Source organism: Beta vulgaris, chromosome 9, assembly GCF_026745355.1.
Source record: "Beta vulgaris subsp. vulgaris cultivar EL10 chromosome 9, EL10.2, whole genome shotgun sequence".
NCBI lineage: Eukaryota > Viridiplantae > Streptophyta > Magnoliopsida > Caryophyllales > Amaranthaceae > Beta > Beta vulgaris.
In genome coordinates, this window is record NC_079210.1 from 4,143,521 (window position 1) to 4,170,375 (window position 26,855).

Genomic DNA, 26,855 nt, shown 5'->3' on the forward strand with positions numbered 1-26,855 from the left:
CAAGCTTGTTAATAGTAGAGTCATCAGATTTGGTTTCAGATAGGAACACTATTTGAGGCAGCAAGTGGCGGACCAACCATCCCAAGAAAGGAACTGTAGGGGAGTCCGCTGTTTTTAAGCCCCTACAATTCCATGCTAGAATCTTCATGGCGCTTCGGGAGACTGATTTGGCCCAGTTTCCAAGCCTTCTTCACCAAAAAAAAGCCCTATACTTGAATTTCTTGAATTTATGGAGGATTTCCTGTCTTTTTTTAGCTATCCACTTATGCAGGTCTAAGGTTACTTCATTCACAAATTCTTCCACAAGGGGCTCAAAGTCCTCAAACTTACGTTTCTTTTCACAGAGGAGTGCTTGAACAATTTGTCGCCTTGGTTTCGGCAGACGACCTGCTGGTCGGCGCGGTGGGCCCAAAAGGCTTGGGTCCTCTACATTTTCCTTGTCATTATGGTGCATAATTTTTAATTTCTTACCTTTACCTGGGCTGTCTTTTACGCCGGACTCCGTTACTGGCTTAATCTTCAATTCTGAACTGGGCTGGCCACATGTGTCACTTAGTTGGACTATTTCTTCCTTAATTATTATTTCCTTCTGTGTCTCGTTGGAGACTTGAGTTTTTTCAGCTTCACTAGATTTCTCCGTGGTCTCCTTGATTTCTTCAGCAGCTTTCCCTCCCACCTTCATGATTTCTTCGAGTTCTTCAAATTTCCTCTTCCCAGACATACTTTCCCCCATTTTCCCGGAGATTATAGTAGGGGTAGAGTGTTGCACCCAGGTGGGAAATATTCGCAGGTCTGCAAATTCAAGTGCCGGAAGGCCGGCCACAGTGGAATGATATGAGCTGGAGGAGCCGGTTATGAGGGAGGAGTGAGAACCAGGGAGCAGGAGGGGTGTTTGAGGAGAGAGAGTGGAGTTTTCGGAAGGAAAAAGATTGTTAAAGTCTCCCCAGTTTAGTTGATCATTTATAGGCAAAGATTCCATGGGAGGGACCCATGTGAATAAGGCATCTTCTGAGTTAAAGTATGAGGAAAAGCTACTAGGGCCTATTAAATTTTCCCAAGAAGTACGTAGCTCCTCATTTTCAAAGTTGTCATGAGCTACGACAATTGGCGTGTTTTCCGTATGATCTTCAATGCTTACGTTATGAGTTGGAACCATCTCACTGTTTTCTTTTTCTTCATGAGTAGAGGGTGATAAAGGTAATTGAGGTGTTTGAGTTTCTGATTTGGAGGAGAGAGGAGAGGTGTTGCTTAACTCCATAATGCCAGCTGCTATTTTATTTGAGGAAGAGTGATTTGGCAGGGTATTAAATAGGGGTGAAGATGGGTAATTTGGGTTTAGTGAGAAGTTATCCGAAACTGTAAATGGGTTTGAAGAAGGGGGGTTATTATTTTTTCTGGGTTTTAGAAGGTGATTTTGGTGGAAATGGGTTTCTAAATTTCGAGAATTATTGGAGGGGTTAATGCCAGCTGGCGGGTGAGAAAGATTTGGGACACTTGTCTCCAACATTACTACGGCTGAAATGACAGGGGATAAATCTTTACTGAGCAAAGAAGATTTTTTATGTTTCCTCTTAATCTTTTTGAGGGGTGATTTATTAATTGAAAGTACTTCTTTGCCCTTAGTCTGATTTTTCTTTCTGGCTAGTTGAGGAGGAGTCAGACCCGCTGACCCGGATAAATGATGATGGATGGGTCCGCGGAACTCCCCCTGCTGTCTGTTGCGGCCGCTGGGTTTGGGCCGTTTAGACGGGCCGGATCTAGAACTTTCACTAGAGATGGTTCTCCTTGATGGAGATCGATTTCTTGGAGAAGCACTTCTCATTTCATCGTCACTTTTTTGATTATCATCATTATCATCATCGTCGTTATTGCTTGAATCGCTACTTGTTGAGCTTAAATCTGGTGGTCTTCTAGGTTCGTCAAGCTTGACTTTCGTTGTTAAAAATTCTGGAATGTGTGGAGGTCCAATGATTTTATTTGTATATAGGGAAGCATTCGGGTTACCATACATCACAGGAGCTTCGGAATTGCAGGCTTCATTAATCACTGCTTCTATTCCAGCCTTTGCTTGCTCCCATGATTGGGAGCATGATGAACTTTTATGGCCTATTCGCCCGCACCGTTTACAAAACACGTAGACTCCTTCATACCTGATATCTATCCATAAAGTTCTTCCTTCTTGGACTTCTATAAACATTCCTGGGACGAGAGGAGATTTTACTTTTGTCCAAATTAGGGCTCTAAAATGTTTTTTGAGCCCAGGTTGTTCCGAATGTTCATCAAATTGAAGCACTTTTCCTATCCTGGTTAAAATACCGTTGGCTAAGGATTTGGAATGAATCATCAACAGAATTCCTTCTAACTTAATCCACATAGCTGATTCGGAGAAATTGAATGACTTGAACGAATCTAGAGGCTTCCATGATTTTAGGATTAACAACGCTCCTTTAAAATTCATTGTGTCGTATAATCCGAGGATATCCGATTTGTCTTGGATTTCGCGGCAATGGAAGAAAAATAGGCTCGCCTCTTTTGAAACCTTAATGCGACTTAGTGTCACCCATGTATCAACCCATTCTTGGATTTGACGAACTGAAAAGTCTCGATGATCAAGAAACTTGCCCACCAAGAAACGTGACACATCAATAGAGTTGTTACTATACTGATCAATGGGCATTTTGAGGATTGGGCCTTGTTTGCGATGCCATACAACAAAGTTGGAAGTAGACTGTGACTGTTCCATCAAATGGCTTCACTAGAATTTGGCCTATACCGTTGGTTTAGATCAATAAAAGTACTGGATTGATTGGTTTGAAGGGGATTATGGTTGCTTAGATGAAATGGTTTGTTTGAAAGGGTGGGGACTATTATTTAGGACTAGAGAGAGATAGGATTTAGTGCATAGTAAGGGAGTTAGAGAGAGAACCTCTCGAATTTTTTGATTTCACAGGATTAGGATTCTTATTTCACGTGACAATGTGATTAGTTTTAATTCTCATTTCACACCCTAAAATACTTATCAGCTTTTATCAAACAGGTAAGTGTTACCAAACACATTTATATAAACAACAGCCAAATCCATAGTCAAATCCACTCAATAATCCGTAGAGGTATATTAATTGGTCAAAAGGGTGGACTCCAAAGTGCTAATCAAGAGTTGCCATTTATAATAGAGATTATAAAACTGTTCTTGAATTTAACACGATAAACCCAATAATAGTTTTATAATTAGTAGATAAGAAGTAACACTTATATAATTAATAGATAAGAAGTAACAATTGTTAGATAAAAAGTAACAATTAGTAGCTAATAAGTAATAATGAGTAGCTAATACTTCCTCCATTTTTTTTTTGAGGGGACTTCCTCCATTTTTTTTAATTGTTACATTTCCTTAAATATTTTTTTATTTTTAATTGTTACATTGTTTAAACTTTTATTAGTTGGGATACTTAGCCCACCAAAAAGTAATATCTCTTTTAATTATTAGTCAATGTCTAAATTGTTGTGCATGCAATAATGTAACAATTGAAAAAAAACGGGGGGAGTAAATAACAACTATTATCTTATTACTCTAATTGTTATAAAAAGACTCAAATAAAAAAAAACATTATCTCATTACTCCAATTATTATAAAAAGACCTAAATCAAAAAAAAAAAAAATTACTACATTACTTTGCATTTCTTAATTCTAATAATAAACCGTGAAAGGAGTAATATGATTATTCAAGTTAAGACTTCAAAGGACTAATATGTTATTATTCAAGTTAATTAATTAATTAAAATAAAGCATTCAAAGAAATAAGGATTCATATTACTCAGTTAAGTCGTGAAAAAAATGTAGTTTAATAGTAATCCAATTAATATGTAATAAACAATACATGTAAGAGTGTCGTTATAACCATTTTTATTGAAGTCCCCATCCAGATTTTATACAATCCTATGATTTTACGATCTTATGATTTTACGTTCCGATTCTATGTTCTGGAAGGATCTTTTCGATCCGATCTAAAAAAATATGTTCACTTTTTTAAATTCTTAACAATCATACAATGTATATCATAATTCATATCAGAGCGGGGTGAAATTATATCCATTATTGATTGAATCATATCATATTTTAGTCAATCATATTATGTTCTTACTTATTTTCATAAGCAATCATTGGTCCAGCCATTTGGGAAGTGGTGAGTATACATGCTTTTATTGTCTTCTAATATTTGTTTTGGTCACTAGAGTTGTTTTTAAATATTGAGATTGTAGCTTATTTTTCAAGATTCGGACTTATTGTCTTCTAATATTTGTTTTGGTCACTAGAGTTCAGTAAGGTTTTTATACGAACTCCTCAATCTGTCATAAGGTACTTAACTCTTGTTTTAATTCACTCATAATGTGATATGTTTCACTCGCTTGTGATAAGATTTAATAGTTTTTTGGATATTGATATGATACATTTAGTAAACTTGTAGTTCACTAAATATTTTTTTTAAAAAAAGATCCCTCAATTTGTGATATGATTCACTAAATATAAGATATGATTCACTCAATGTGTGACACAATTCAACCACTTTTTGATATGATTCCATCAACTTGTAATATGATAATATTGTGATTTACTAATTTTTTTATAAAGGCTCCAATTAGTGACGCGATTCACTTACAATCTCATATAAATTTCATACTACGATATGACTAAGTCAGCTTGTGATATGTGTAATTGAAATTTTGATAGGAGTCACTCGCTTTATTATATAAAGGGATTTTATTCTACTCAATTACTAATCTGATTCGCTTAATATATTATATGTTTATTAGTTTATTAAACTAGTAGCTAAGACGTGTTTCACTTAATTGCTAAGGTAACTAATAAGTAACACCTTAAGTATTTTAACTCATATCACTCATATTAAACTCATATGAAAATAAGAATTAACAATTAATTACTAATAAGTAACAATTAGTAGCTAATAAGTAAGAATTAGTAGCTAACAAGTAACAATTAGTTGCTAATAAGTAACAATTAGTAGCTAACAAGTAATAGTTAGTTGCTAATACGTAATAATTAGTAGCTAACAAATAATAATTAGTTGCTAATACGTAACAATTAGTAGCTAATAAGTAACAATTAGTAGCTAATAAGTAACAATTAGTTGCTAACAAACAATTAGTTGCTAATACGTAACAATTAGTTGCTAGGAAGTGTTTCATGTCGTTGTAAAGGTAGCTAATGCATATACGTAACAACCATACAATTTCCTATCATAACTATCATAGTGAGGTGAAGTTATATCCATCATTAATTGAATCATATCAGAACATCATTCAATCATATCAGAACATCATTCAATCATATACATTATGTTCTTACTTATTTTGAACATTTATAATTTATAATAAGATAAATAAATGTAACTATTACAAAAGTATAAATAAATATAATAAATAATTGCATAAATATTACTACATTACTTTATTCACTTTATTCCAATAATAAGCCGTAAACGGAATAAGGAGTTGGTATGTTAAGTCGTGAAATACATGACTATGATATTCACTTTATATATGTTATATATGTATGGATTATTTTTACTAGACTAATACAAAAATATTCAACCAACATTCAATTGTATTATTTTATCAAATGCTTATAAATAACCCTTTGTATGTTTTTTTTCATTTATCACAATTCTTCTATATCAATTTAAAAGTGACTACTACCAAATGAACGAGTTTGGATGTCACTATTATCGAATTAACGAGTTTAAATGTGACTATTATTGAATGAACGAGTTTAGATGTGACTATTATCGACTAAACGAGTTTAAATTTCACTATTATCGATTGAACTTAACGAGTTTATATGTGACTATTATCGAATGAACGAGTTTAGATGTGACTATTATCAAATGAACGAGTTTAAATTTTATTATTATCGATTGAACTGAGAGTATTTAAATGTGACTATTATCGATTCATAGTTGATAAAAACTTATAATATGTTATATAATGATTATAGTTCTTAACACTATAGTTGATAAATCCTTAACTACAAATGGTAAATGATACTTGATACGTTATTATCATATGAGTATAGACACACTATAGTTGTAAATTAAAATACCAACACACGATTATTCTTTAGTGCATCTTAAGTTTTTTTTTTTATCGTATACGAGTTTACGATAACTTTTGTAACTTAAAAAATGAACTTTGAATATTGTAAACATGTTATTGCATACAATTAATTAGAGATTATTAGTTATGTGGTATTTTCATATCAGTTGGCATGTGAATCATATCCCATATTTAATTAATCATATCAAATGTTTGATGAATCATATCATAACATAAAATACGCAAAAAAAAAAAAGAGTTAGTACTCGGTTTTGAGAGGTTCTCTCTCTAAAATTCTCTCTCTAATCTCTCTCTAAAAGTCCTCCATCTAAGGCTACGACATATACACTTTTTTCTCTCATGTTTCTCAACTCCCTTTCGTGACTCAGCTCATCATAATACAACATAAAAGTTATCTACTAAATTTCTTCTTTGACTCATCTCGTTTAGCTCAATTATTGCAATCTTAAATTCTCTTTTAGTCTGTATCAACATCCCAACTTTTGTAGTTTATCTATAGTTTTTGAGTTTGCATGTCAATAAGAATATATCTATGGAGCAGTCACAATCAACATCCAACTTTGTAGTATGGCATAGGAAACAAGGTCCGCTTATTAAAACGCCAATGGATCATTTCAGCAACATTCCAATAGATATATCATTAGTTGTCGTCGGTAAGTTTATTGATAAGCGAGACTTTTCAGTTAATCATATTCAAACTTGGGTGGATTCATGGATCACAAGAGGAAGAATCAAAGTGATGAAAGAAGGCAAACTCTTCTTCTTCCACTGTCATGACATGCAAGATAGATTTGATATTTTGGGTTTGTATGATACTATGAATTACAAAGGGGCTTTGCTTGTTCTCAAGCCATGGAAACCCCTTGATTCGTTTAAATCCTTCAACTTTTCTGAAACAGCTATTTGGATCAGGTTAGAAGGCATTCCACTGGTGTTCAACTCTAAATCTATTGCAAATGAGTTATTCTCTCGTATAGGAAAAGTCCTCTTTATGATGAAAATTCTGAACGAACGGGAATAAAACAGTACTTTCGAGCATTAGTTTGGCTACGGATCAAAGTGCCGTTAGTGCCAGGGATGTTCATTGAAGTTCAAGATAATAAAATTTTATGGGTGAATTTCAGATATGAAGGCATTTTTGTATTCTGCAAACGTTGTGGAAAAATAGGTCATAAAAGCTCTTCCTGTGATCAGCCTTGGGAAAAAGCTAAAGGAAGTATTGAAGCAATAATAGCAGAGGCATGTAATCCGGAAGCTCCTATGATGTATGGTAATCCCAATGCTTCGTTGTATACAAATAAGGTCATAGGTTTACCTCACTCCCCTGAATTCTTAACTACAGTTGTTAAACTAAATGAACCTAGAAAACCTCCTGATCAAGTTTCTACAAGCAGTAGCTCTAGTTCTGGAGATGACGATGATAATCAAAATCCTCCTCGAGATGAAGAGATGCATAATGCCTCCTCCGATTGTGATTCCCATTCCAACAGGCCCAATCAAGGAAACAGCATGCAATCGGGCCCATCTAAGAGACTTAGAATTGAAGGATTTCAAGGTAGAATGTTTGAGGAAGGCGGGCCCAGTAACTATGAAGGTTTCGGGCTTTTCCCACTGAACCCGAACATCAGCTCCACAGCAAGTGCTAGAAAAAAGGGCAAATCTGTCCTTTCAATAATCCAACCCTCCTTTAAAAGATCGAAAAAAATGGCCAGCTGGCATAAGATGGATGTTAGAAATGATAGCATTACATCATCAATACATAATTGTCAGGCGGCGCTATCAGAAACCTTAGCTGGTCATGCTGCACCTTCTACCCATTGTCTTTCTTTAAAAACGAATCCAACCCATTTTTCCCCAAAGCACCTTTTTCCCGAAAAATCTCCCTATCCGGATAAACCCACACTCTCAATATCTACTTCCATAAATAACCAAGAATCTTTCCATCCCACTTTAGTTCCTTTAATCAGCCAGGTTATCCCACGTGATATAAGGCCCGCGAATATGGAATATAATATCACCTCTCCCCAATCATCTAACTCTTTCACTCAACCATCAAATTTACCCATGTCTCCTCCTAACCAACAGCTGTATGAAAACAACTTGCCTTTTGTGGAATCTTCTAACTTTTCGGAAGGGCATTTCAATCATTTTCATCAACAAGAGGATAATACATTTACTATATCTGATGAGATGAGTGTTTCATGGGATTATATAATTCAATCTGGCAGTATGTCATCGTTTTTCAATTCAGATGATGCATTGGCAATGGGGGGTCCACCATACAACTCTTTCCCTTTAAATGATACTCTTGATTGGTCAGACTTTTATAATCTGTTTCCTGAGGATATTGTATCTCTCTCCCCTCAAACCCCTCTACAACTCCCAGGTTCACACTCTTCTCTCCAGACAGGATCTTCAAGTTCTTTTCATTCAGTGTTCCCGGGTGTCCCTGCTGAAGAGTTTGCTGATTTAAGAATATTTCCTACCTGGTCGCAAGTCACTCAACCCATGGCTCAGAATATTTATGATACTTCGATTCTGGGCAAAAGAAAACTGGGAGATGTACAAGAAGTTAGCTATGCTGGTTCCGAAAAAACGGGAAACGTAGTAGCATTATCTGAAATTTCATCGCCGGAAAGAGCAAAAAAAATGAAGGTGAATGATGTAGTTGGCAGCCTTCCTGAAATTCACGCACAAGACTATATTGAAGCCGCAGCTCCCTCCTTACCTCAAAATGACTCAAAGGTGCAAGATGGTGACTCGGATCCGAATCAAACAGCAGGTACGTATATAAAAGCTAAACTTCCTTTTCACTTTCACGAAGCAAAAGAACGTTCAGTTGAGGAAGGGGGTACTAAAAAACTAGCGAGCAGACCACCGCGTCCCAAGCATGTGATAGTTCAAGCATTAGTATGTGAGAAAAAAAGGAAATTTGAAGATTTTGAGCCTCTACTGGACGAGTTCATAAATGACATCACACTGGACCTGCATAAGTGGATCTCAGAAAAGAGACAAGAAATCCTAAGGAAATTTAAGAAATTCAAGTACAGGGTCTTCTTTGAAAATGATGGCTTGGACACTGGGCCGAAACAGTCTCCAGAAGCACCATGAAGATTCTCGCATGGAATTGTAGGGGCCTAAAATCAGCGGACTCCCCTACAATTCCGTTTTTGGGATGGCTAGTCCGCAAGTGTTCACCGCAAATCCTTTTCCTGTCTGAAACTAAGTCAGATAGTAGTATCATAAGCAAAGTATCTATGTTTCTAGGGTTTCCTAATGTTGCCACCGTAGATAGTATAAATAATACAGGTGGCCTAGCTTTATTTTGGAGTAACGATGTAAATTTAGATCTAAGGAGTAGTTCTACTAACTATTTTGCCTGTATCATCAACGATATAGTTGATGAAGCTGTATATAAATGGAATCTTATTTTGCTGTATGGATCACCCTACGTAGAGAGTAGAGGAGAAGTATGGAATATGATATCTACCTACATGGAGAATAACACTCATGATTCGGTCATCATGGGCGATTTTAATCAGATTGAATTTCTTAGTCAAAAAATGGGAGGAACGGAGTATATTCTGGGAAAGGAAAATTTTACAAGTTGGAGAACTCGGTTTGGTCTTTCAGAGATTAAGTTTCAAGGGCAGAGTTACACCTGGTGTAATAATCGATCTGTTCCTGACCGGGTCTATGAAAGACTAGATAGAGCATATGCTTCAGAAAATTGGTTACAAAGATACTCAGAAGCGATGGTAATAAATATGCCGATCCTTATCTCAGATCACAGTCCAATTCTTCTCATCTCTTCACCAATCAAAGAAAAAAAGAAATCTCCCATCAAAATGGAAACCTGGTGTTTTGAGTTCAAGGAAGTGGAAGAGATAATTTCCACCCAGTGGAAATCCTCTTCTAGTGGCTCCCCGATGTTTGCGGTAGCTCAAAAATGCCGGAATGTGAGGTATAAGCTGTTTCAATGGTGCAAAAATTATAAACAAATCAATAATATCAACTGGGAACAGATCCTCTCTCAGTGTGGCGAAATTCAAGCTGATTTAACCCATAGTGAAGGAGGTAAGCTAGATGCTCAAGTCAGAAATGAGACCCTTCGCACACTAGATGTTAAACTCAAATTTTGGCAGCAACGAGCAAAAACAAAATGGAAGGCTTGGGAGGACACTAATTCCAAATGGTTCTTCCGAAAAGCAAAAGGGCGTCAGAAAAAAAATGAGATTCTAATTCTAAAAAGTTCAACAGGGAGATGGTTATCAAATAAGCAAGATATTCAGAGTGAATTTCTTGACTATTTTAAGCAAATATACAAAGGCGTGCAGCATACTCAAAATTACTGGGAAGAGCTAGAAGAGATCAGACATTTGGTCCCTCAAATTGATAGCTTGCACAAGGAGGAACTTATCAAATCAGTCTCAAGAGAGGAAGTTAAGCAAGCGGTTTTTCAGATGGGGGGTCTCAAAGCACCGGGCCCAGATGGCATCCCGGCACTTTTCTATCAGAAGCACTGGTCAATTATTGGCGACGATATATGGCGGGCGGTATCCCATTTTTTTAATACGGGTTATATTCTCACAGAATGGAACCTGACCAACATTTGCTTAATCCCTAAAAAAGAACGACCAGAAGAAGCATGCCAATTCAGACCAATTAGTCTTTGTAATGTAATCTACAAAATCATCTCGAAGGACATCACCAACCGGCTCAAACCAATATTAGCAAGCATAGTGACCCCTTACCAGAACGCGTTTGTACCAGGTAGGTTGATTTCAGATAATTGCCTTGTTGCACACGAGGTCATCAACTTTATTAAACAACGAAAAAAGGGTTCGCAGTATCTAGCAGCACTAAAAATTGATATGTTTAAAGCGTATGATAAAGTGGATTGGGACTTTCTCTTTTGGCTTCTGACACAAATGGGTTTCCCGGTAATTTGTCGACAATGGATCATGCAATGCGTCACCACTGTCACTTACTCTATTCTGGTCAACGGTGAGCCTACCCGAAAATTTAAACCAACGTGCGGCTTAAGACAGGGTGACCCTCTTTCCTCTTATCTTTTCATCTTGGTGATGGATATGTTGTCTAGATTAATGTTAAATGGAAGTTCCAATGGTTCATTCCAAGGAATTCAACTGTCTAGATCTAGTCCGGTATTATCTCATCTCTTTTTTGCTGACGACTCATTAATCTTTTTCAAAGCCACTCCTGAAGCTTGTGCAGGTGTGAAAGATATTCTTTCCCGATTCAGCAGACTGTCAGGAGAAGTAATTAACTATACCAAATCACACATCATGTTTAGTCCAAACACACCTTTCAGATTCAAAAGATTCATGAGAAGCATAGTTGGCACCCCTTCAAAGGAGTCATTAGGGAAATACTTAGGGTGTAATATTGAGGTGGATGGCCGAAGCTCCAGAAAATTTCAACCGCTAGTGGAAAAAGTGGAGAAGAAAGTTTCCAGCTGGCATCATCTCTCCTTGTCACACGCGGGAAAAGTCATATTTATTAACGGCATCCTAGCTATGCTGAGTCTACACATTTTAAGTGTGTTTCTCATCCCAAAAATAACGGCCGACAAGATAAATTCAGCTTTTGCCAGATTCCTCTGGACCAACCCCAAATCTAAAACAGCAATCCACTGGAAGAGCACAAAAATCATAGAACTACCAAAAGGAGGTGGAGGATTAGGGATCAGAAACGTTCACTTTTTCAATAAAGCCCTGCTTACAAAGCAAGCAATCAGAATTCACAGCTCAAATCGATCATTAATTTCGCAGGTTCTTTTAGCCAAGTACAAAGCATCCCCTGTAGATATTGCTGTTCAGAAATTAAAAATAAACAAGTCATCTTGGGGGTTTAGAGGACTATGCAAAGCGGTGCAGGATTGTCAAGAAGGTTTCACTAGACAAATTGGAGACGGGTCCAGCACAAGTATTGAGACTGATAGATGGCTTATAGGAAACCCAGTCACAGTGAAAACAGGAATTCATCTAGCAAGCATGGGAATAAGGATGGTGAAGGACATTTTCAATACGCAGAGCAAATCTTGGAATGTCCCGCTTATCTGGAGCTACTTTAAAGCGGAAACAGCCACCAGGATACTAGCCACCCATATTCCCACGGAAGATTTGCGGGATAAATACGTATGGACTGAATCTAAGTACGGCGCTCCCAGGGTCAAAGATATCTACGCATTTTATCTAAATAAAAAAGGGGTATTAGTTAATTCTCAGGCCAGTAAACAATTCTGGAGCAAATTATGGGCATCTGATATTATTCCCAAATGGAAGTTCTTTATATGGCGGTTATTAAATAAAGCTCTGGCAACTAATGTCAATCTGCAAAAAAGGAACATCCCTATTAATGGAAATTGCTCATTGTGCAGAAAGTATCAGGAGAATGAGAGTCATTTATTTAGAGATTGTAGCATTGCATCTCGTGTTTGGGCAAGCTCGACATTGGGAATTAGAATTCAAACCAATCCTGATATACCGTTTGACGAATGGATTAAGAATTTTCTCAGGCTACTCTGGAAGGAAGATGGCGTCAAATCTATACGAGTAACAGATTTCATTGCCACACTTTGGGCTATATGGATTCATAGAAATAACGTCGTTTTCAGAAAAGATGAGGTAAACCCAATAAACATTATGCATATGAAAGTAATTTGCTTAAAGGAAATCATTGAGGGTAACAGGATTAGAAGTAAAAACTGCTTACTCGATCCCACAAAAAGCTTCACTTCAGACAGACTACTTCTATCTCAAACTAATCGATGTTATGAAGAGTGTATAGTAATGGTGGATGGAGCATGGAAGAGATACAAGCATAATCGGCCAAGGGCAGGGATCGGATGGTTAGCTTTTCAAGGAAATACTAAAATTTTTGAAGGAAATGATGTGGTATTTTCTATATCATCACTTCAAACTGAAGCACATGCAATTCTTCGAGGGCTACGTGAAGCAATCTCTCATGGTATTAATCGTGTTCGTATATTTTCGGACAATAAGAACCTAGTCCAAGCTATACAGAAAAGCTATTATCCATTTGAAATTGCAACAATAGTTCACGATATCCAGGCTTTATATAATAAATTTCTATTTTGTAAAATTCATAAGGTTAGTAGAAGCGATCTGGCTCCTGCTCATGATTTAGCTATAGCAGCCAGACTAGGTAATTTAATGTAGTATTTGTTTGTACTTATTGTCAAAAAAAAAAAAAAAAAAAAAAAAAAAAAAACATAAAATACGCAAAGATATATTCAATATTGTCCGATCATTGACAATTTACAAAATCGAGTACTTCATTGTACTAGAGTATAGCAAATAGAGTACTTCATTGACAATTTACAAAACCGAATACTTCATTGACAATTTACAAAACCGAATACTTCATTGACAATTCACAAAATCAAGTATTTCATTGACAATTTACAAAAACGAGTACTTCATTGTACCAAAAGAACTTTGATCACCAAAATATATTAACTTCCAACCACACTTCATTATTTACAATTACATTTCAAAAAATTACTATACAACTTTTCAAATCATACAACATTTACCTTATTACCCACTCTTTTCGAACTTTTTCTTTTCCTCTTATTTCCATTTCTCACTTCGTCATCCTGTCATGTTCATCAATTTAAGTAACAACAATAATAACACCCAACAACAATAGCGACACCCTCCAAATTCAGTCATTTACCTCCAAACATTCAGCTTCTTCCTCATACTCATCTCTTAATACCTCATCATCCATCTATATGCAAAATGTACACCTACATTGAAATTGTCTTATTTTCTACTTCTCAATCGACATGTTTATATACTAACCAATAACATCGCAATAACACAATAACAATACTAAAAGGATACATATTAAACGCTATTTACCAACATAATTTGCATACTGTTTTCTGCTAAATACATATTCTGCCAATATGAAGATCAATTTGTAAAATACAATCCGTAACTGTTTTTCTGCCAACAATTTTATATTCTGCCAATAACTGTTTTTATATGAATAAATACACATAAATCAATTGAACATAACTAATTTATTAACGAATTACTCTCATAAATCAAAAAAATTTGATCTCACACATAACTAAAACACCAAAGATGATTAAGTCTCTCAATTGCCATAAATTTCCCCAAACATCAGCACATTACCCTAATTTCGCAATACTCAGAAATTTCTTCAATTCCAATTCCTATATAGACCTATTACCTTTTCCGCAACACGATTTATATACTTCCTCCTCTTACTTCTACAACATTATTCAAGTCACCCTAACCAACAGAGGAACACATTCATGAACTCAACATACAAATGCTTATATTCTAAGTTACTAACATTAGATAACATGTCGTAGCTCTGCTCACTCAACTGTACCGTATCATTGCCCTACTACACTCATAAAATGACGAAGATTTCAAATGACTCAATAAATCTTGCAACCACACAGCAACACTATACAAAAAAAAAAACACACTTTTCAAACATAACCCTAAATTGTGACATTTACTTTTCTAAACCACCTATATTACTACTATTTTACATGAATTACATCTATAGCAAATCTACTATTCGCAAAATTCCAACGGTTTCTAAATTTTCAAGACACAATTCAAACTTCATACAATTCAATGCAACTTAGAAAAACTAATTTCCAACTCCAACTCTAGTAAATCAATATAATTATACGAATTTCTTACACAGTAAACCTTTTTATTTCTATAAATCAAAACAATTCCAAGCACTTACATACCAGCCTAAATTCGAAGCTCGAAATTTCTATGGATCTTCCACTCGTGAAACTACGCTTAATCACCTGAAATTCCTCATTGTAATTAAACCAAATTCTGATAAATTCAATGTTTCAAACTAAATTTCACCAATTCATTAAATACAAATTATTTGCTTCAATTCAGCAACATACCTATTACCTGATGCGATTTTCAAAACAACAAAGGATAGAGGAGGAGGAGAGCTGTAGAAATGGGCGATTTTCAAAACAACAAAGGACAGAGGAGAAGGAGAGCTGTAGAAATGATTTGTCTTTTTTTTCATCTTCAAAATGGTCCTTACTAACCTTGTATTGCTTTTTTGCTTAAAATTACCATTTTGCCCTGGTATGGGTAACTGCCGCCCCATACCGGGTATGGGTGTATCACGACTCGGGTACCAGCCCACTTCACAAAAAAAAAAAAAAAAAAAGTGACTGCCTGATCAAGACTTTTGAAAGCACCATCAACTAGAACAATAAACTCAGCCGCCCTTCTATCTCTGATACCCAAATATGCAATCTGGAATTCTGGTGGGTATCTTTGTTTATATTGATCCAGGGGAGGAGAAAGAAGTTCTACTTCTTGAAGGCCTTAGCCTTGGACTTTGTTCCCTTCCGAAAAATGTTCATTAGAACTTTAGAATCAGTGGATTTTTCCTTGCAAAATTGCATAGTAGGAAGACTAGGAACCCCAAACAATCAGGGTACCACATTATCAATGTACCTCTGGCCAGCACCCGGCCCTGCATCTCAGCCGCTAGGACTCGTTGTAAGTAGCTTCGTAGAATTTTGAGGATGTCCACCGTGGGACCAGAATACAAGTCTCAAGCACCATGTTTCCTTTTCTTCTGGCTCTTACTCATGGAAACAAGATATGTTGTGTACCTTGAATTAGCAAGCTCCTTCGGAACAGCAGCTCCAGATGATTTCAATACGTCAACCAATTCCGGGAACACTTTCTTGCTCTCCTCATTTATGAACACGATTGCATTACCCTCCTCTCCACGACGAGAGGCCCTGCCAATCAAGTGGACATACTCCTTCATCGAATTTGGCATGTCAAACACTATAACCTGCCTCACGCTCACGAGGTCCACTCCACGGCCCAATAAACCAGTTGCTACTAGCACAGATACTTCACCCATCAAAAAACACCTTATAATCTCTCTCCTTTCACTCAGACTTTTCACCATGGATAGAGAGAGCTTTGACTCTCGTTGTAATGTTGATTGCCTCAGCTAAGAGATCTGCCCCCAGTCTTGAAGCCACAAACACAACCACTGGTGGCCTATAATGCTGCTTGCTCATCAGTATGTCAAAAAGCTTTTGCTTTTTGTGTTTCGACTCCACCCATATAGCTATCTGCTTTACAGCGAGGTTTGCCTTATTTGGCTTTCCAACAAAGACAACCGCCAAAGCTTTTGCCATTGAGTTGTGACATCTTCTCAACTTCAGCAGATAATGTGGCAGAAAACATAAGAACCTGGGGACACGAAAGAGCCCTAAAGAGCTGCATCACCTGATCACGGAAGCCTCTCTGAAGCATACAGTCCACTTCATCAACCACAAACATGGATATACTATCTAACTCAATATCGTGCTTAGTTAACAGATCAATCAGCCTTCCAGGAGTTCCAACAATCAGTTCCACACCTTGTTGGATGCGGTAGACCTGGCCGGCCATAGCATCACCACCAATCACAAGTGCAGTCTTAAATGGCAAACCCTTTCCAAGTAACTTTGCTTCTTCCTCAACTTGCACACACAGCTCCCTAGTCGGTGTAAGAACCATTGCCAACGGCTTCCTCTTGTTCAATTGATCACGAGAAAAATTCGCACAACGAGTGATAATTGGGATCAGATATGAAGCAGTTTTGCCAGATCCGGTCTCAGCTGAAACAAGAAGACTGTTCCCATTTAAAGCAGCGGTATAGCTTGCATTTGGACTGGTGTTGGCAGTTCGAATCCCATGGACTCAATGTTCTGAAGGAGCTTCACTGGAAGGTCACAAGAAGAAAATGAAAAAACAGGTGGAAGGACAGAGCCATATCTAACAGAAATATGAAGTCTCTCTCTCAGTAGTGCAGTTTCTTCATCAGAGAGCAGACGAGAGCTTGACCCTCTTTCAGTATCTCTCACATAGAAGCATTCATCACTAGTAGGTAATCGTTTCTGAACAGGAAGTGAGGAGGGAAGCTTTGATTTGGATATTCTTTCCAGAAGTATCTTTTTACACTGCAAGCTGCAAATATCATCATCTGTCTCATCACAAATGTACTCCCCATAGCGACCACAAATGGCACAACAAGGTTCCCCTGGTTCAGCTTCTCTTTGATCCCAGCATCTTACTTTCACTTCATCTGAAACACAACAAGGTTCCCCTGGTTCAGCTTCTCTTTGATCCCAGCACCTTACTTTCACTTCATCTGAAACTTCAAAAATTTATGTAGCAATATGCAGATTTCAGATTTAAGGAGAAATATTAGACAATTAATGTTTTCATCTAAACTAGTATAACAAATGGTGTTAATAGAAGGAAAATCAATTGTCTAATTTACAATATCACTCTCCGGCAGTAGCCACCATGTACCTAACAAGTAATAATCCCCAAAGGAATGCTAAACCTAGATCTTCCCGTTCAAATTTCCTCGAAACAGTACCTCCAAAAAAGCATCTCCAGACTATAGTAAGGAACCTCAATCTATCATCATCTGACCACTGGCAAGTTGCTTAAGAGAAGCAACACAATTGAAAAGAAAAGAAAGGCCATAGAACATACAGTACATGTAACAATGTCACAATTGAAGATCTCAATGAGCTGTAACAATAAAAACAATCGTAACAGACCCCAAAAAACAGGAGAATGCAATGGGTGACTCCAACAAATTACCTAAAGTGAAATAAAACACATGTATTGAACTACTCTATAATCCTACAACCTGGTAGCCTTTTCAATGGAAAGATACGGCTCGGCACATAGGTATATCCTATAGGAGGCTAGGAGCTCAAAGTTCTTGACTACAACTTATGGTCAATTCATGATCAACTATGATTTATCCACAATAAACTCATAGACAATAAAATGAAGATAGCCATACTTCCCATTTACAGGTATACAACACATGTTTAGAGCAGAAAAACATGATATTTATTACAAAGTCTTAATTCTCAACAGAGCATTAATTAGACACAAAACACTTGCAACTACGACAAAACAACCCACCACATGATTTACGAAACGTTTACCTGCATTTTCTTCATCAGTTCCAGCAGAACAAGAATAATCTAACTCATGATCAATGCTGCCCACCTCCATCTGTAAAGCAGAAATCCAGAATTGTGTGGCTACAATTTGTCAATTCCTAAGCCTTCTATTCAACATCTCCTGAAAATTATAAGAAGAATGTGTGAGACTTGAAATAAAATCATTTTGTAGCAAATTCTCCTTGCAATTTGCGTAGCATTCATACTGCTTAGATCAAAACTCAGGGTGATGAAAGCTAAGTTAACCAATTTCATCCCTTTTAAAGCAAATTTTGTGTTGGGAGCATACCTTTGGGATTCACACTTTATTGATTCATACAACTCAAGATTATAGAAGGCAATCTTAGAGTCGGGTTTATATGTGTTTGTCTCATGCTCAATGCATGGGACATGGAGAAAGTCCAAAGTGGTTGTTTCCTAAAAGTGAAGTGATATATCACAGGTTCACAGTCTTAGACATGGACCCGACTGAATACCTAAAGCTAGCAACCATGATTGAACAGACTCTACATAGGCCCTAACTTTAGCTTAGAATGCATGTTTGCATAGAAACAAAAGTTGCTTAGTTTCTTATGTGTGCATAAATTCTGTGTAAACTAAAGCTCCTGAATTCATAAAAGGCTTAATCCCTTAAGTAATCCTGGTAAATTGGACTCGATTATGTTCCTAGTTGATTATAATCAAAGAATTGCTCACATCATTCAATGCAAAATTTTTTGGACTACAATGTCTATTAAGCCATTTCCAACGCCAGTCAGCACAATAAACTGTGAAGTACACTCATGAACCCCACAATTAATATGGATATAATCCTCTCATAGACCAGCCTTTCTCATTGATGTCCACCTTCATTCGTTTATCTATTTTTTTTAGCTATAAACGTTCAAGCTTTCACCAAGAAACTTATGGCAAATTCTATCAGCTCCATATACCAACGGCAAACAGTACAAACAGGATAAAACCGAAATGCTAGCCGTAATCGATACAGAAAACTAAACTAGTGCTCGAAACCTAATCGACAATAGGTATATCAATATATGTATATTTTTGATAAAAGAGAAAATACCAATTATTACTAAGACCAACGAAGCTAGACTATGAATAATAAAAACCTGCAATATACAATTTTTTTTTCATATAACAGATGTATAGAAACCCTAACTGCAAAACCGTTACCATTATTAACTGCAACACCAATACCCGTCTGTTTTAAAACCACAAAAACTCGATTACAAGCTCACCTCACCACCTACTCAAACTAACTACCCCATCAATTTGCAATTCAGTAAAGGAAAAAATGGAGGATTTGTTTTTATCTTTTTTCGGTTGAAAAAAAGTAGGAATATGTATGTTCAATCATGAAGTTCAAATAACCTTCGAAATCGAATATTTGGAGTTGGCTTCAACTCATTATCAATACTTAAAGATTGGGAATTTTTAAATTGAATAAGAACAACCAAACTAACAACCAACAAACAACAATTTAGCAATTAGGTTAAAATTACATTTACCTCATTCGAATTTTTAGAGATTGTTGGGGCGAGGCGAGTTTGATGGTGCGGTGGCCGGTCGTCAGTGGAGAAGGGCGAGCAGACGTGAAATTGTGAATTTGTGAACCAGAAAACAAACAACAACAATAAGAGATTTCAAATAGAGAGCAAAAGGTCCGTAAAGAGACGATTCCCGTTGAACCAGGACTCCGATTGAAAAACTGAACGGTCAGAATGTAGTCCTGAATGTCCTCAACAATCTGTCAAAATTTCAGCCAAATCCAACGGTGGAATCTTCTCTGATGATACGATTACAGACACCGTACCTGAGTAAAACGAGCTGGAACACTCTAGATAGTAGATACTCTCTCTCTGTTTCTGGTGGACTAGTGGTTGTCCGGTGTATGTAGGTGGTGGTCATTCAAACCTTATACTTTCTACGTTTCTTTTTACTTGCATCACTTTGACGATTCCACTAAATTATGTGTTAGATTCACCTGAAATTTTCTGATCTAATTTTTGATCTGATCTGAATTTATTTTTTTCTGATCTGATCTGATCTGATCTGAACTAATCTGATTACAAGATATTATCTTTTAGATTTTTCTCAATTATAAGAAAAAATATAGTCATGTGGGTCTTGTTTGATTCGTCTCAATGAGTACTTTATTAATATTCAATTATTATAATTTTTACTAATTATGTTATGAAAGATATAATGTTTTTAAATATAAGCAAAATCTGAACTGATCTGATCTGAACTTATTTTTTCTGATCTGATCTGATCTGATTAGATCTGAAATAAGCAAAAATAAGGTGAACTGAACATAGCCTAAGTTTTACTATACAATATTTTATTCTACATAAAATCAATTGTTGTAATGTACTCCCTCCGTTTCACAATATAAGGCACGCACGATATTCGAGGTCGAACTTTGACCGTTAATTACTCTCAATTTATGTTGATATAAAATTTTTAAAAATAATATTATTATAGTATTTTTCAAGACGAATCCAGCGGTATAATTTTTATAATTTTTACTTATCGTATTTGAGATATATGTGTGGTCAAAGCAACTTTTCGCAAAACGTGAATGTCTTATATTTTGAAACAGATGGAGTAATACATTGTTGGGTTCATCTTAATGTATATTTTCATAAAATCAAATTTTTATTTCTTATTCCAATACACATTTGAAGATATTAATGGTCAAATTAGTGCATCGGTAAGCGTGAAAGTCAAATGATGAAAGTAAAAAGAAACGGAAGAAGTACAAAATTAATTAGGGAATTTAATTTAAAAATACAGGCGGTAACTTAGTAAAACGGGGTCAGAATAACAATATCCTAAAATTAAAATAGAAGATATCCATTGTTTTATATAGATTGAGAATTAGTAGGAACAATGAGATTGAGAATTAGTAGGAATTAAATTAATATTTTACTTAAATGCCCTTACTAATTCCTCCTCTCTTTCTCTTTTATTAAGTGTAAACATGTAACTTTGCCTTGAAATCCTAATCTCACCCATAATACCATAAACAAACATCTTAATGTATAGTATTGATTCACTATACTCCATTTTGATAGGCATGAATCTGTAACTTGTAAAGCAGCAGATGCCATAACTCTACATATTTGGGGAGTATACAGCATCATCTTTTTTTTCAACTTTTTTGTGTATGTCAAATTTATTTCGGGTTTGAGGTGCTGCTATATACTCCCCAAATATGTAGAGTTATGTATAATTTTCACATTTATGGCTTAATTGCTTGAATGTTTTTCCTTGTGAATTCTGAAGCTTTTCTTTACTTCTGTTGCTGAATGACAATTAAAATGGTATTACTACTTTTGACAGATTACTTATACTGTAAGTCTTTATTGATTACACCATATATGACTCAAGGCCGAATAATGGGGACATCTAAGTTTCGATGCATATGAGTTGTTTTATATATTAGTATATTACGACGAAGAAATCCTTTTTAAACTATAAATTTGCAAATGTGACGTTAAATCCCTAATATGTGAATGTTTTGGAAAAAAATTCACGCCGTGTTAGCCGCAATCAATTCCATACATTCATTAGAAGTCGTTTTTGCGATCACGACCATATCCGCTTTTTTTCTGTGTAAGAGCCTTCACGTGTATTCACACTTCACCACATTCATAATTCCCCTAAACCCTTAGAGACAAAAAAAAAAGTGTTAGTATCACAAATTCAATTCTATAACAAAACTTGTTGTGTAAAAGTTTCTATAATGGAACAATAAAGATCATACATTACAATGAAATAATAAAGATTTTCAAATCACCTGAACTGAAGGGTAAAATAAAATAGGAGTAGAGTGGGAAATGAATTATAATTAGTTTAAAAGAATTTTCATGTCAATAATAGCTATACCGCTTAATCCTCAAATAGTTAATTAGATTAAAAGAATTTTCATATCAATATCAAAAGCTATACCGCTGGAGAACAAGGAAGTCTTCATGTCAATAAAGACACAACAATGAACAAATGCAGGTCGTACAATCACAAACTTTATTTTCAGGTGCAGATTGATTCGGAAAGTAACACTCTTGAACCAAGTACTGACCACGGCCTCACCACGATAGCCATATCGGTCGACAGGAGGAAGACGTGAAAGATATGTTACATACTACTGAAATTGCATAATTCATACAGTTCACTGTAGAATTGATAAACTACTTGTTACATACTTCTAGTGTGAGCCAACAACTAGTTTTATCAAATTGTAATTGTTTTAAAAGAGATTGATATTATATGCAGTGACTCATCAATGTCTAAACATCAGAATGTGAAATTATTTTTGTGAATACTTCACAAATGGAAAATTATTTTAATTTGGTCATCTATTGCGTGGTTAAAGTTAAATAGCCAAATAGTCAAATACTAAAACTCGGTAACATTGAGTTTCATGTCTGGGCTAAATACACTCGAAATCTGGAATCTTGCATGTCTTAGGGAATCAATGCAACAACAATTTTGCAATATCACCATGATCTTTTATGGTAATTTGTAAAGTTTTAAGTTTTATTTCACTTCCATTATTTTTTGTAGAATAATCTTATTGATGAATGATTGAATAGTGTATTTCTTTTCTACAATGAATTAACTACTAAGGGCCCATTTTGTACGGAGCTGCCTTAACTTCTTATCTTCTTTAAAGGTGGTGTGTAGTGAACTTAGTGGTCACCATTCATCCACCATTCCTCATTCCTCATTCCTCTTTGCTGAATCCTGAATCCTGAATCCTGAATCCTGAATCCTCAAAACTTTGATCCCTTTTTTCTCAACTTTGTCTGAAAAAATGGACATTGGATCAGCTATGTCTGTTGTCCAAACACTATCTGCGGCATGTTCAAAGCTGACGGAAATATGCTCCTACTTTGGCTATGAATCTCAACTTGCTGACCTCCAGCATACAGTTTCCACTGTCAAGGCTGTGCTTCTTGATGCAGAGACCAAGCTAGAGCTCTCCAATGCAGCACAATTATGGATTGAAGAGCTCAAGGATGCTATCTATAATGCTGATGATTTATTTGATAAGTTTGTCACTCTCACTGAACACAAGCAGAGGGAAGTCATGGAAGATGGTAAAGTCTCTAACAAGTGCGTCGCTTCTTTTCTCGTCACAATCCTTTTAGTTTTGCATATAATATGTCTCATGAAGTTAAGAAGATTAGGAAGGAGATTGATGCTATTGCTAGTAATCATACTAAGTTTGGCTTCTTAAGTCTTGACTCTCAGCCTATTAGGAAGATAAGGGAGGATACTTGTTCTTATGTTTATGAGGGTAATATTATTGGGAGGGAGGATGATGTGAACAAGATCATTGCTATCTTGCTAGATAGTAATAGTGTTGAACGCAATGTTTCTTTCCTTTCTGTTGTCGGCATAGGAGGGTTGGGGAAAACTGCTCTTGCTCAGCTTGTGTTTAATGATGCAAGGATCTTGAGTGCCTTTCCATTGAGGCTCTGGACTTGTGTATCTGATCATGATCAGAAACAGTTGGATGTCGAAGGGATTCTTCGTAAGATTCTAGCTTCGATTACTGGTCACCAGCCTGATGGATCCACCAAGGACTGGGTGCAAAGCCAGGTTCGAGAGAAACTAGCGAGTAACAAATGCTTGCTTGTTTTAGATGATGTATGGACTGAAAACCGCAATCAGTGGCTTAAATTGGTGGAATACTTGTTAGGAGCCCAAATGGGAAGTTGGGTTCTAGTAACTACACGTTCACAGGAGACTGCAAGAATTATAGGAGATGGTTTTTGGCATAAGCTGCAAGGACTGTCATATGAGAATTCTTGGCATTTGTTCGAAAAAGTAGCCTTTGGATCAGAACAATCAGGCCATCATGATGATGACTTGGTTAAAATAGGGCAAGAGATTGCTAAAGGGTGTGCTGGAGTCCCTCTCGCTTTGAGAGTAGTAGGGAGTCTTCTGTACGGTCAAGAGAAGAGTAAGTGGCTATCGGCTCAGGAGATAGGGTTAGCCAACATAAGAGAATGCCAAGATGACATAATGCCAATATTGAAGCTAAGCTACAATAATCTGGAGTCCCCTCTACAAAGTTGCTTCAGTTATTGTGCTTTGTTTCCTAAAGATTATGTGATTCACAAGGAAATGTTAATTAGTCTGTGGTTGGCACAAGGCTACATTGTTTTATCAGATGAACATCAAAGCATCAAAGAAGATGTTGCAGAGGAGTATTTTTCTATTTTGTTGCGCAGATGTTTTTTTCAAGACGTGTACAAAGATGAATTAGGTGAGATTAGAACATGTAAGATACATGATTTGATGCATGATATTGCTCAGAAGGTAGCAGGAAAGGAGATTTGCATAAGTGATTGTATCAACGAAAACATGCATAAAAAAGTTCGGCATCTAGTCCTTAAGAGAGGTGAATCTAAAAGAAATACTTTCACTAAGACCCGTATTCGTTCGTATCTCCAAGTTGGATGGAAGTCCAACAGGCCCATGATGGACCAGCTCTATTTGGAGGAATTACTAGCGAATTTCACGTGCATGAGGGTATTGGACCTGAGCGGGTCAAACATTAAAAGCTTGCCAGGCAGAATAGGTGAACTGCTACATTTAAGGTACTTAGATCTCTCAGATAATGAAGAATTAGAAGTGCTTCCCACGTCAATTAAGAAACTGTATAATCTGGAGACTTTAAACTTGAGATCCTGCAAGAAATTGAAAGAGCTACCAAAACATATAAGCAAACTGGTTAAGCTTAGGGTTCTAGATATTTGGGGATGCAATAATCTGAATTATATGCCTGCTAGGTTGAGTATGTTAACGAACCTTCATAGCCTACCACTGTTTGTGTTGCGTGAAGCTAGTTCAAATTGTAAGAAGTGGTTTGAACATCTGGATGACTTAAAAGCTCTCAAGAAGCTGAAAGGTAGTCTAAGGTTAAGTATCCAGTTCCCCAAAAATGCTCAGATAGATAGTAAAAGGGAAGGAGGATACCTGAAGGACAAGGAACGTCTTAAGTGTGTTTATTTTACTTTCAGTATAACAGAGGTTGACGGAAGGCTAATAGATAATGAAGAAGCATTAATGGAAGACATACAGCCACACTGTAATCTCAAGATATTAGAAATGCGGCGATACCTTGGTGTCAGAATGCCAAGATGGGTAAACTCTCTGCAAAATCTTGTTGACCTACAACTTTATGAGTGTTGGGAGTTGAAGCACTTGGCATGTCTTGGAAACATGCATCATCTGAAAGTCCTTACACTTTACGACTTGCGTAATTTGGAGTACATAATTGAAAACAGTAGTGCATCACATTTGGCCCGAGCTGTACTGCCAAATGCAGAAGGCTTGTCAGTCCTTCCCTCCCTTGAATGGATTATGTTTAAAAGGTTGCCAAAACTGAAAGGATGGGTAGCAGATGGTCATGAGCTTGATTTTAGCAGCAGCATGGAGATGGAATCATTGCAATTACTATGTCTTTCAGGATTGAAGTCATGGTACATCCATGACTGCCCGGAGCTAAAATATATTCCGTCGTGTCCCGGTTTGGTAAGTTTATCTCTTACAGGTTTCAACGAAAGACTGAGAATAATAAGGATCGATAAGCAAAGGGATTTACCCTCTCCTACTACCTCATCTTCACCTTTCGTATTGGATCCCATTCCCAAATTAATAGATGTTTCAACAGACAACATGACATGGCTGAAATCACTCCCCATGGAGTCCTTTCAGAAGGTTGAAAGGATGGTAATATGGGGGGACAAGAAGTTGGAGGGTTTGGGAGAAGTTGAGCAAGTGCTGCGTCACTGCTCGTCTTCCTTGCGTTACTTGGAAATAGGTTATTGTGACAATCTAAGGAGTGTATGTGGAGGATTAGAGCATCTCACTTCCTTGGAGCGTTTAACTGTAAGAGGATGCCCTAATCTGAAGCTATCAGAAGAAGAAGAGAAAGAAGATGGTGATGGCATTAGCATGCCGTGGCGATCCTTTCGTCACTCCCTCCACTCCTTGTATTTGGAATTTCTTTCACAGCTGATGGAACTGCCTAATTGGATACAGCACCTGACTGCTCTCAAAGAATTCACAATTGAGAGTTGCAAAGAACTGAATTCCTTTCCATCTTGGATGTCCAAACTCACCTCTCTCAGGAATCTTAAAATCTTTAACTGTTCAGAACGCCTCCATGAGAGATGCCAGAATACCACTGGCGAGGATTGGTCCTACATCAAACACATCCCTAAGATTACTATTAATGACAAAGATGTAAGAAAATAAATATCCTGATTGGCTCTAACATTTTCATTGTAATGCTCCTTAAAATTGTAATTTAATTATGTATCTAATTTGTTATCTTCTCTACTTATATGGGATGGCAACCTGGCTTTCATTGAAGCACATTTATGATTATTATTACATATATCAACTTATTTATATTTGTTGTGCATAGTTCACTTCAGATCTGCTCTTTGTCAACTAAGACACATATGTAGTCTGTATATTACCTTGTCTTAGAGTATGAACAATTGAAATGAATGATACAAAATAACAGCTTTTATTTGCTCGTGAATAAATTTCCCATCCAAATTTGCAGCATAGCTGCTGTTTTTGTGTGTGAGGTCTGACTCATATTTAGTTTGAAGCTGCT

General features: G+C 36.4%; 2 protein-coding genes and 1 long non-coding RNA gene across 3 annotated transcripts; 1 reads left to right on the forward strand and 2 right to left on the reverse strand.

The window, feature by feature from the left end:
* Nucleotides 1–13,387: 13,387 nt before the first annotated feature.
* On the reverse strand, nucleotides 13,388–14,949 carry LOC130590001 (uncharacterized). Its single transcript, XR_008967568.1, has 3 exons — nucleotides 14,924–14,949; nucleotides 13,858–13,930; nucleotides 13,388–13,777 (listed from the first exon to the last, which is right to left on the reverse strand). It is a non-coding gene; the product is annotated as an uncharacterized LOC130590001 (long non-coding RNA).
* Nucleotides 14,950–15,032: 83 nt separating this feature from the next.
* LOC104902743 (DEAD-box ATP-dependent RNA helicase 41-like) lies at nucleotides 15,033–20,107 on the reverse strand. The gene is given in 6 exon segments (XM_048636077.2): nucleotides 15,033–16,123; nucleotides 16,125–16,375; nucleotides 16,377–16,867; nucleotides 16,870–17,367; nucleotides 18,188–18,326; nucleotides 19,717–20,107. Coding segments are annotated over 5 exon segments (1,668 nt in total). The 5' UTR covers nucleotides 18,258–18,326; nucleotides 19,717–20,107; the 3' UTR covers nucleotides 15,033–15,765.
* Nucleotides 20,108–23,027: 2,920 nt separating this feature from the next.
* LOC104902740 (putative disease resistance protein RGA3) lies at nucleotides 23,028–26,485 on the forward strand. Its single transcript, XM_057391937.1, has 2 exons — nucleotides 23,028–23,313; nucleotides 23,391–26,485. The coding sequence occupies exons 1-2, from the start codon at nucleotides 23,028–23,030 to the stop codon at nucleotides 26,483–26,485; spliced, it is 3,381 nt and encodes a 1,126-aa protein (XP_057247920.1).
* Nucleotides 26,486–26,855: the final 370 nt, after the last annotated feature.